The following is an 11,485-nucleotide window of genomic DNA, read 5'->3' as shown; positions in this document are numbered from 1 at the left end:
AGCTTCCACCCTTCCTCGTGCCTTGGGAACACAGGCCCCATTTCTGGCGCCTGGGAGAGATTAGGAGGAAGAGGGGGGAGGAGGGCTAGGAAGAGAAGGGGGTGGAGAAATAGAAGGTAGAGGTGATTCTTGAAGAAAAGAGTTGCTGGATGAATTAATTATGCAAATAAGCAGTTGGTGGGGAGTATTATCTCTATTAAGACAGCAACTTTGTTTAATGAGAATTTAGCTATTGAAAGTAACCAACTCCCCACCAGCTAATTAAAACAGTCACGTTTCCTAGGAACTGGCACCCATTTCTGGTGAGGAGGGCTGACATTTCAGGGTGAGAACTGGGCCACTCCAGACTACCCTGTTTGCCCTTTGATGTCACAATGGTAGCTGGGGACAGCCCATTCCAGCGAGGCACACGGCATCCTTCCCAGTCTGCGAAGACCACCAATATATTTTCTGGGGAAACTCAACAGTCTGAGGGGTTTCTAAGCTCCGGGTGAGCCAAGCAGCTCTAGAAACGTGACTTTTGCTATAAAGAGAGTTCACTCTGAGAGACAGTGAATCTATTTCTTTCTCTCTCCCAACAAGAGGAACTTAGCTAGGGAGGTCTGGGAGAGGCTAAGTTTAAGAAAGAGAAAAGCTCAAGTCTTCCTGCAGAGGGAGCAATTTCCAGCAGTTTTAGCAGGCATTAAAAAAAAAAAAGGTATCTGAAGGAAAAGGAAGGACTTGAGAAGAAGGGAAGATGGGAAATAACCAACAGCAAAACAACAACAACAACAACAACAACAACAAAAAACAACAACAACAATAAAAACAACAGAGAGAAAGAAAAAAAGCAAAGCAACTCGTAACATTTCAGGTCTTTTAAAGATTCTGGCCAATTTGAACTTTGAGAACTCGGAGAAGGATAATTCCCCAGGAAGACCCTGAGCTGGTCCCAGGGCGGCTTCTCCAGCCCTTCTCCCTGACTCCCCCGGCGGCCCCCACGTGCCCAAAGACACCAGCAGCCCAGGTCCCTTCCCCTGGGACACACGTAAGTTCTTACGGTGGCCAGCACTGACATTTTCTGCAGAAGCAGCCTGAGGTTCTCTTGATTAATGAAGGAATTTTGGCCAGAAACAAAGATATAGTGGCAAAACTTCAAAAAAACCGTAATCCAACCCCCCCCCCCGAAAAAAACATCTAATGTTGGGGTTTTGTCAAGTCCCGAGGCCCTCCTGCGATTCTCTAGCGGGGTGTGGCGTGGTCTCAAGCAACGCGGGCGGGCGGAGAGAGCATCCCTCCCACACCGCCCTTCCGCACTTGACCTCCGGTCTACCGACGTTTCAGAGGCACGCAGTTCGCGGAGCACCAACTGCCCGGTAAGTCTCAATCCTCACAGAAAAAGCCAAGCAAAACTGCAGCGCAACAACCGATCCCAAAGCTGCACGGGGCCGACGCGGAGAGCGGCCAGGAGGGGGCGAGGCAGCCCACTTTGAAGTGCGCCCAACAGGTGACCAGGTGTGTCCCCGGCCTGGTGCGCCCGGAGCCGGCGGCCTTGGCGGCTCACCGCCGGGGATGGACGTGCAGGTGGCCCGTCCTCTCTTCCGGGCTCGCGGAGTCCCCGCGCAGGGGGGAGGTGCCCGGCCCTGGTCCCAGCATCCTGGTAAACGGCACCCCATCCTCGCCTGCCCGAGGATGCCCAATCCAGTGTCAGTCGTGTGAGCTCAAGACAACAGGGACCGAGAGTGGCTTCAGAGTGCCGAGTAATCACCGCGCCTTTTCAACAAAACCCAAACCCTGTCCAGAGAAGTCTCTGGAGGCGCGAATGACTGGGGTCGACAACCCAGCGCTAGCCTTGGGGGAGCCCCCAGGCCTTGCCAACCACCAGTCTCAGCAGGCGCATTTACTCTTTGGTTTCAAGGTGTATAAAAGGTAGTCAAGAAGAGGAAATTATTCGCATTTCGAGTGGGAAGCGCGGAAGGCGTCGTCGGGGCTGGCACCCGTCACTCGTTTTTCTGCCACTAGGTGGCGCCAGAGGCACGTCGACTATGCATACCTGCAGGGCTCTGGGGCCGGTGCTGCCAGGGGTCTGAGCCCCGCGTCCTGGTTCCTTTCCCAGCCCCTTGTACCTCGACTCTAGGCCCAGAGGAAAAACCACATCTACAGACTCCCTCCACCCTGTCCCCAGGAAATGTCAAGGACTTTGAAGGGAGTCTGGGAGCTAAATAACCAAGTAGAAAAGAAAAAAAGAACCATAAAGGCGGTTTTATGTTATTTATAATGCGTTAGCAGAAGTTTTGTGTCCCCCCCCCTTTTTGAGGAAAGGCATTAAACTCGACCTTGAATGGAAATCTCAGAAGGAAACCATAAGGTATTTAAACAAGAATAAAAGAAGGACATCTACTCAGGTGTCTGGAAGTGGGACAGTGGGTGAGGCAAGAGAGAAACACACCACGGTGTGAATATAGCCAAGTATTCCATTTATTAACAAAATAAGTCTTACCAAGGGAGAGCTCTATTCATCCCAAACAGGCCCCACAGCCCCCCCCCCCCCCCCGCACTGCTGCATAAGACCAGGAGGGAGGGAAGTTGTGGGGAGAAGACCCAGGAGTCCGAGTCTTCAATCCCAGTCACTGAGGGAGCCCATGGAAGCCCACGGCCAACTTTGGGGATTCTGCTGGGTCAGGCCTGGGGGGGGGGATGGGGCTACTGTGATCCGTGTACTCCCCGACTCCCCAACTGTCCCCCAGTGGAGCTACCAAGGTTGTATCGCCCTCTGATATTGCCACTGGTCTGCTTTGGAGGGATCTAGCAAGAATCACTGACCCTACCCCTACCATCAGGAGAGGGATCACTGCCCCAATAATGGAGAATAAAACAGGACTATCAATGCACTTTGCAAAAAATAAAGAGCAAAGTTTCACACCAGCAGGGCCTCCTAGGACTTTTAATTGAATAAGATGAGCCCTACAGGTCCCCCACCTGCAGGCAGTGTGACTACTGAGTGTTTGGGGCCATGAAAAGTCTGGAAGGTAGAAAGGCTGTTCAGAGGCCACTTGGGCCTCTCTCTCAGGGGGGAGCCTCCTGGTGGGGTTAGGGCTCTCAGTGCTCAGAGCAAGACAGAGGAGCAAGGCTCTAATTTTGGGGGCCAGGGTGCAGACCAAGGACCCCAGAAGGAGAGGGTTGCAGGGGACGAATCACAGAGCAGAGTTCTGGGTCAATAGAACACAAGACCTCTTGCCACCAAGGTGGATCCCTGAACCCCCCAAACACGTTACAAAAAATATCTCCTCTCTGTTTCTTGTACAAAGGATAAAACAGAACCTCAAATGTAAGGAAACAAGAAGAAATGAAGGGGAAAGAGGGGAAAAGAGAAGGGGGAAATGTAGTCTTAATGGTTAGGAAGCATGCAAGAAACTCCCCAGGAAGGGAAAACAAATAGAAGAACCCCAGAATCCCAACTCTCCCTCCTCCCCCTAAAACCAAACCAATCAAAAAAAAAAAAAAAAAACAAGCAAAAGGAAAAAAAGAACCTTACACCTAAGAAAAAGAAAAAAAAAATAAAAGAAAGGAAGAGGGGCGGGGAACATGTAGTTATTTGTGTGATTAATATTATTATTTGGGGAACACAGACTTTTTGCATACCATTGACTCGTGTGGGCCGTTAATGCACTTATATTCCCAGCTTGTAAGCTAACATTATAGTAAATAAATACACAGTCCGGTGGGGAGGGTCTGGGCGGGGGATCCCGGCAGGGACAAGCAGAAGTGGAGGTTGCAGCGGCGAGGCGGTGGGTGGGGGCGGGGAGGGAGGCGGAGGGGGGGAAAGGAGAGGAGCGGCGGGTGGGTGCAAGAGCTGTAGTTACTGGTATCCCAGTGCGGAGGCTGAGGCTAGTCTCTGTCCGTACAGCGCATACGGTGAGTAGTAGGGTCCGGCTGTGGGGAGGGAGGGCACGGCCAGGCCCCCAGCTGTGGATAAGTGGCTCTTGCCATAGGGGTGGTACCGGCTTAGCCCCAAAGTGTGTGGACTCCGCAATGACAGCGACCCGGGGCTGCCGGGGGCGGTGGGCGGGGGGAGGTGCAGATGGCAGGAGGCTGCGGCCGCGGCGGCCGCGGCGGCGCTGCCCAGGCCCGAAGCCCCGGGGTAGGCGGCCAGAAGTTTCTCGGCGCCCGGGAGGGCCGTGTGAGTCCGTAGGTGGCTGAGCAGCTCCTCCGAGGTGGCGAAGCGCTTGTCACACGGCCCGCTGGCCGCCACCCAGTTGCAGCTGTGCGGCAGCGGTTCGTTCTGCAGCATGAAGCCGTAGGTGTAGAGTGGGTGGCCGGGGAGCGCGGCCTGGGCGGCGCTGGACGAGAGCGCAGCGGGCTGTAGCGGGTGCCCGGGGTACACCAGCGGGTAGCCCCCCGCCTTCAGGCCGGGCCCTGCGGGCTCGTGCGCGCTGCAGGTGGAGCAGCTGGAGCCGCCGAGGTGCGAGGCGCTGTGGTAACCTCCCAGGCAGTAGGGGTCGCGGCATAATCCCTGCAGGAAGGAGGGCGGGGAGGCCCCGGTGAGCGGGCTGGAGCTTGGGGGCTTGCCCGGTGGCAGGCCCAGGCCCCCCGACAGCTGGCCTCCCACCAGGCCAGACTTGCTAGGATCCAGGCCAGGCACGAACTGAGACGGGTAGCCGGCGTAGGCGCCCACGATGGAGCCGTGGTAGCCGATGCTGGAGGGTGGCAGCGGGAACACGGAGTGGCCCGGTTTGTAGGGGGACACGGGCGCCACGTGGCCGGCCCCCACCAGCGCCGAGGGCGGCTCGGACTTGCGCCCCGAGGCCCCAGCCTCCGCGCCACCCCCGTGTGCGCTGGGCTCTGCACCGCTGCCGCGGCTCACGGCCGCAGCCTCCGGGCTGGGCTTGGGCTCCTGGTCTTTCTTGTCCAGCTCCCCGCCGCCACCCCCGCCGCCGTTCTTGCAGTCAGAGTGGTGCGGGGAGCCGCCCCGGGAGCCACCAGGCGAGGAGGACGACGACGACGCAGAGACCGGCGCTCCATGCGGGGGGAAGGGCGTGCAGGCGGCGCTGGGGACCCTGAAGCCCGCCTTGTCTCCTGGGGACAGGGAGGACGAGGAAGAGGTGGAGGACACGGAGGAGGAACCGCCGTCTTTGCGGGAGTCGCCGCCGCCGGAGCCCTTGGAGTAGGGCTTGAAGCTGGACTTGTCCTCGGCAGGGGAGTCCCCCAGCTGCTTGAGGGCGGCAGACGCGGAGGCGGCGCCCGTGGCGGAGCGGCCGGGGTCCTTCTCGGCTCCCAGCCCGTTGGCCGCTGCTGCTACCGAGTTGAGCTTGGACGAGGGCGGCGGGTCCGGCTTGCCGATCTGCGAGCAAGTCTGGGCCAGCAGCGCCAATGGACTCTTCTTGGCGTCCAGCTGTGGGAGACAGCGGCAAGGGAAGGGAGAAGGGGGTGAGACCGGTACGACGGAGCAAGCGGGATGTCTGGGGAGCTGGGTGGGCGCGGAGAGCCCCGGCGGCGGCGGCGCGACGGGACGGGAAGGCCTGGGGTAGACGGTCTGAGAGCAAGGGCCGGGCGGGGCGGCGCAGCAGGCTGGAACTGCGCTCGCAGAGCACGAGTGGGATCTCTCGTTCCCTCGGGTCCCAGAGCGCGGCACAGGCCCGGGGAAATGGGGCAGGGGAAGTGGTCCACCAGAGGCCGCCGCGGGAGCAGGTGACTGGTCTGGAGTCGGGGCTGGGGGAGGGGCTGTGACTCGCCCCCTACCCTCTAATCTCCCCCACCCCTGTGCCCAGGAGAAAACTTATTCCTTCAGTTTGGGGAACTTCGCTTGGGACGGGTTTCTGGCCGTGGCGCCGCGAGGTAGGAGCCGGGAGAAGCGCATTCTAAAGCTAGGGCTGCCGTTGGCGCTCTCCTAGTAGCCCCTCCCTCCCGGGGAGGGCACCCAGGGAAGTGGGAGGAAGAAAGACCTGGGATCGGGAGTGCCGGGGCGTAGTGCGCTCTAACCGGATGGGACAGAGGCGGAGTGGGACGGGGGCGATCCGGCTTGAAAGAGACCAAACCGGTGTGTGTGGGGGGGTGGGGTGGGGGGTGAGAGGGGGAGGCAGGAAAGGAGAGATCATCTCTAGCCTGGAAACTGGGTGCCAGAGGAAAAGTAAAGGACCCAGTGGAGACTCCAAGAGCAAACCCAATCCAAGAGCAAACACGTAGCTCTGAAAGGCGAGTGTGGAAGGGAAAACCTTCCACGGAGAAGCCTGGGGAGAACCCGGTGGACTCTGATCCCTGTTCCTTCGGTCCCCCCTCACCCCGTCCGCCGGCGTGGCCGGACCTGGGCGTCACACCGAGCCCCGGGGCGCAGGGAGTAGGGCCGCGGGCCCGGCAGTGGTGGGTGGAATGGGGCCCGCGCTGGGCGGGCAGCGACCAGGAGACTGACCTCAATGGGGCTGACGGGAGTGGAGGACAGCGGTTGCAGGTACTCCGGGTGCAGGAGGTGGCCGGTGTGAGCGCTCAGCATCTTCAGGACCCTGATAGGGAGCCGGTTCGCCTGGCGCAGGGGGTCCGCCGGGGGCAAGAGGGACACCGCCGCCGGCACCGCCGGCCTCTTCCCGCCGCCGCCGCTGCCGCTGCCGCTGCTTTCGGGTGTCCTTGGGTTAGATCCAGCGGGCGAATCGCTCATTTGGAGGAGGCAGCGCCACTGGGGGGGCGGGGAGGGAGGGGGAGCACCAGGGAGGCGAGCTCCCGGGGCGGGTGGGCTCGCTCCGCAGCGTCGAGCGCGGTGCAGCAGTCGCTGCGCCTCCACCCCTCCTCCACCGACGCCGCCGCAGCCGCCGCAGCCGCCGCTAGCCCCGGCGAGCAACACAAAAACCTTCGCCTTCCCCGAGCCGCACGTCAAATAGCCGCGATCGGCAGCCACACTTCAAAGGGATCGCCGCGCCCGCCCAATCGCAGCTCTCGCCGGGACCCCGGGGCGGGGAGAGCGGCGGGCGGAGGCCGGCGCCGCCGGTGGGAGGGGAGAACCTTAAAGGGGCCTCGCCCGCGCGCCGCCGCAGCCTCGGCGTCTACCACCCGCGGTACTCCTTCCCTCCCCCAGCCGGGCCGCCCTTGCCCCGGGGTCCCATAGAGGACGAGACTTCTCCAGGACCCTGGGCTCCGCACCCTATCCTCCGCTGGCTTTCCTGTCTCCCTCCCCTCTCCCTTCACACCGCCGGGGGTGGTGCTGGCCGGGTCAGTCACCCGCCAGCAGAGAGTGTCTGGGGTGGGGCGGATTGGGGTGGGGCGTGGGGGGTGGGTAAGGGCGCTAGGCGCTGGCTCCGTCGAAGCCGAGTCCCAGCCTCTCCCGGAGGCCGCCTAGGGGCGGGCCACGCCTCCAGAGCGCCCGCCTAGCTCGGCCCTGCTCCTGCTCTGCTCCGGCTCAGCTCCGGCTCTGCTCCGGTCCAGCTCTCTTTCCCTAATTGGCTTCTCCCTGGTGTGCTCACTTGGAAGCGCCCGAGCCTTGGAGGCGTCCACGGCTCTTGGGACGCGGCGTCGCCGCTCCAACTACTTTGAGCCTGTCCTGTCCGAAGCCTGCAAGTTTGAGGACTCCCTTCCGGGGTGAGATGGTCGCGACGAGGCGCGGTGTTCTAGGCTGTGCCCACCACCCGGACGCGCCTGGCGAGCGTTGCCTGCACACTGATTTATAGGTTCGGTCCTGGGTGTGTTTCAGGTTTCTTACAGTGTCTGTTTAGAGGCGCACAATTCCCTTACTGCAGCGCGCCTAGCTGCTATTTTGGGGGGACCCAGGATCACTGGAGAGGCCAGTATCCCAGAGGAGGGGGGTGGAATCTCTCTCTACGTGCTGCACGTCGATACAGACTCCAGAGTTGCGCCTTCCCATTCCCATCTTTTCTTCTCGTGGGGGGAAAATGCACTAGCTTTTCCCAGGGAAATCTTGGAATAAAAACTTTTTGTTAAAAATAACAATACCTCCCCCTCCGTCCCCCCGCCTTTTAGATTAAGTGTGTATTGCCGGCTTCGCGCTTGGCAGAGATTTTACAGAGTCATAAGTACTGACATTAAAGTTCCCGGTTGGCGGATCATCAGAAGGTGAAGCTGGTCCTTTGTGCGCCGGCCTCTAGGAAGACCACTTTCCCGTGCTCTCAGCGGCCAGTGGAGGCGCGCTGGTGACACTGCCTCCCTTCGAGTACCACTTTCTCAGACCCAATCCATCACGCTGATTGTCAGGCCTGTCACTCGGGGCATATTGCTCTGGGACTACCCCTCCCTGACTCTGCCGCGTTGATCTACGCCTTGAAACAACATGAGAACCCAAGATGGGGATAGGTGATTTCAGAGGGGTTCTCCAAACGGAAAGAAAGAACCCTCTCGGAAATAACAAATAGCAATCCCAGACATTTATCATGCTCAGGAAAGGAGGCAGCAGGCACCACTCCCGGGCCATATCAATCATACACTAAACTAAATGTACTCCCTGTATCCCTGCTGCTTTTTGGGGTATGCATGGACCTCTTAGAAATTACACAGGCTCTGCCTACCCCAGTTTTAATCCTGGTAAAGTCAGGTTGAAACCAATGCTAAGGGATGCCTGGGCTGCGAGGTATCTTCCATATTGCAGCAAGAGGGGTACAAGAAGGGGGGGGTGATCCCATCTATGTGGTGGTCTCTGTGCCCCCCCAATGCCAGCCTCTGTGCTTTCTGACTTCACTGCCAAGGCCAGTACCTCATTTAAAAGTCCATGGCAGGGCTGCTGCAACCTACAAGGCTATTTGGCTTTGGGGAAATTGCTACCCAGACCGAGAACAGAAGAAAGCCTTACAGACTGGAAAAGGGTGGGCCTCTATAGGCACCCTAGAGGAGGACGAGCTGGGAAGAGAGGAGACCCAGGAGGCAGAGAGAGATGAAAGACTCCTTCTTGATTATTGTATCCAGCCCAGCTGTGAGAGCCAGCCAAAAAAATCCTTCCAGGACCCAAGCAGATGTGTGTTAGGGATGATTAATGGGAAATCATTGGGGAGAGAGAAGAGGAATTTGGAAGGAAAAGAGGGGTAGGAGGCCGCAGAGAGGAGAGAGGGGAGAATAGAGGATGATAGAATGTTTAGAGGAAAAGAGAAGAAAAAGGTAGTGAATGATTGAAAGGGAAGGAGAAAAGAGGGGATGAGGGTAGACTGGGCAGGCTCTGGGTGGGAGGTGAGCAATTTGCCTTGGTATTAACATATTGTCCTTAAACACCCACGCCCACAAAAACCCACCCACGTTCTTGGCTCACAGCGGTGATCACAGATAGGAACAGTGGATACCTGACAGCACTGAGGCCGGACCAGGCCTGTTTCCCCTCTCCTGGAAAGTGCTAGCAAGGGAATGGGGACACCTTTCCTTTCAGGGTGCTGGTGAGAGCAGCAGTTCTCCTCTGGCTTAATCCACCTAATTGCCTTAGGAGAGAAAATGGGTTACCATACTTAGACCAGGGGCCTAATTAAAACACGAAGAGACAATGATTGCAATCGGTATTTGACATTCACTTAGCTGAAGCCCTAACCTATGGAGTCCTAACTGGGACCCCAGTGGCCTACAGCAAGGGCAGTATTCAGAGGAATGGCTTGCCACCTGGCAGAGAGTAAGGCTCGGTATTGAGTTAGGCCATATTTATTTCAGGCATGAAATATATAGCATGGCGCTATAGGGGTGTGGTTGAAAAGCCCCTGCAAGATGTTGTACAGGACATACAGCCCATGTCCTGGCCTTGCAGAAAAGTGGCAGATGTATGGTTAAGGAGCCTTCCCCTCTTCCAGGACCTGCTCAGGTTGCCCTGGGAGTGAGCAGCACCATTAAGATAGGATGGGGTGAAGGCTGCTGGAGGATGCCCCATGCCATTCTGTGTGCCAGGCACTCTATAAGCCTTAGGTACTGTTCTCCCCATTTCCAGCTGAAGAGAGTGAGGCTGGAAAGGTTAGTCCCTTCCCCAAGGTCACTTGACCCGTGAGTGGCAGAGCAGTCACTTGGAATCGGGTCTGTCAGAGCCAGGCCTTTGAACCATGCTGCTGTGGTGGGCCTGGGCCAGGGCAAGTCAACCTCCCTTCCCTTTTCCCCACGTATCATTTGAAATGTAAGAGTGGCCTCCAAGAGTCAGGAAACCAGAAGCAGACAATGTGTCTCCACATGTTCAGCCCTTGGTACAAGGGGAGTCCCAGGTGAATGATGGCTGTGATCCATGCATCCGTGGCCTGGCACTCTGGAGACCAGTCTCAGCAGTAACTGGATCCGGAGCCTCTCAGCACTGGGGACGCCTGCCCGCAAGACCCAAGCTGTCCCAGAATTTGACCCGAAATGAGAGTAGCCCTCCCCCAGCCTCCAGTCAAAATGTGTCTTTTTAAAAAATGTCCCCCACCCCCAAGCCATCAAGAAAATCCTTTAGGAATTCTGAATATTTATAGATTTTTTTTCACTACTTCAATTTACATAAAATTCACCGCCCAGGAGAAAATGCCTGAGTCAGGCTGAGAGCTGGAGGTGGTGAATTTGTTGTGTGGGGGTTAATGTGGAGTTTTCAGTCCTCGCTGAGGCGGAATTGCCTGAATGATCGCCTCTCTCTGCCTAACACTCAAACCCTAATGGCAACAACATGAAATAATATCTCACTGGGTAACTATTTACATTTTTTTTTTTTTTTTAACAAGCTGTAAGAACTCTGAAAAGTCTGCCTCATAGAGAACTTGGTTTTCCTCCCTGGCGCTTAATATCTTTCAGCGGCTGACAATTACCGCCTTGGCCAGGAGCCCTGATTTAGAGCCCTGCGCTCAGGGCCCTCGCCGGCACTTCCTCCGTCTGCCCCATCCCCAGCTTCAGACACAGCCCCGGGGCAGGAGAGGGCCCGAGGGGCGGGCACAGCCAGCCTCGCGGGGAGCCTGCCCCAGGAGCTCCCCCCTCTGTGCTCTCACCGCTCCGCGGTGTCCTATAATTACACTTCGCACTCAGCATCTGCCCTCGCTTGTCGACTTGCCCATTCTCCCGTTGGACTGTGGCTGCTTCTGAATTGTCCGCAGCCCCTTTGTATTCTCACCGCCTAGCAATAGCTTCACAGTAGCCAGCACCGAGGGCCAAGCATCGTTGCAAGCACTTTGCCCACAGTATCTCATCTAATCCTTGTAGAAGCTGCAAGAGATGGGTCTTCTCTCACCCTGTTTCCCAGAGGAGGATGTGGGGGTTCAGTCACTTGCCCAAAGTCCCAGCTCCTGAGACGTGGGGCTGGGAGGCGAATCTAGGCTGTCTGTCATAAGTGAATGTTTGTTGCTGAATGAATGAGGATTTTAGCTGTAGAGTGCTATTTGTTTACATCTCACCTCGCTGGATTCCCAAAAAGATTCAAGGTGGATAACTTGGTGTTTTTCAAAATGTCAACTATACAAACATGTGGAAGTATCTTTTCCCAAATCTGTGTTTCCGTGTCATCATCCTCCCCTCCGCACCCCCCCCCCCAACAATTTTCTGAGTTATTTTGGGCAGGTGTTTTCATCCCTTTAGACTGATGAAGAACAGGACA

At 57.5% G+C, this 11,485-nt stretch overlaps 1 protein-coding gene across 1 annotated transcript; it reads right to left on the bottom strand.

Annotated features, from left to right (window-relative positions):
- Positions 1 to 790: 790 nt before the first annotated feature.
- On the bottom strand, positions 791 to 7,157 carry ZNF703 (zinc finger protein 703). The gene is made up of 2 exons (XM_025886305.2): positions 6,386 to 7,157; positions 791 to 5,371 (listed from the first exon to the last, which is right to left on the bottom strand). The coding sequence occupies exons 1-2, from the start codon at positions 6,626 to 6,628 to the stop codon at positions 3,839 to 3,841; spliced, it is 1,776 nt and encodes a 591-aa protein (XP_025742090.1). The 5' UTR covers positions 6,629 to 7,157; the 3' UTR covers positions 791 to 3,838.
- Between the last annotated feature and the right edge of the window lie 4,328 nt (positions 7,158 to 11,485).

The sequence above is a fragment of the Callorhinus ursinus genome, unplaced genomic scaffold (genome assembly GCF_003265705.2).
Source record: "Callorhinus ursinus isolate GAN/ISIS: 27379988/994484 unplaced genomic scaffold, GSC_fseal_2.0 scaffold17, whole genome shotgun sequence".
Classification (NCBI taxonomy): Eukaryota; Metazoa; Chordata; class Mammalia; order Carnivora; family Otariidae; genus Callorhinus; species Callorhinus ursinus.
Note: the sequence above shows the minus strand (reverse complement) of the source record. Positions and strands in the feature narration are given on the sequence as shown.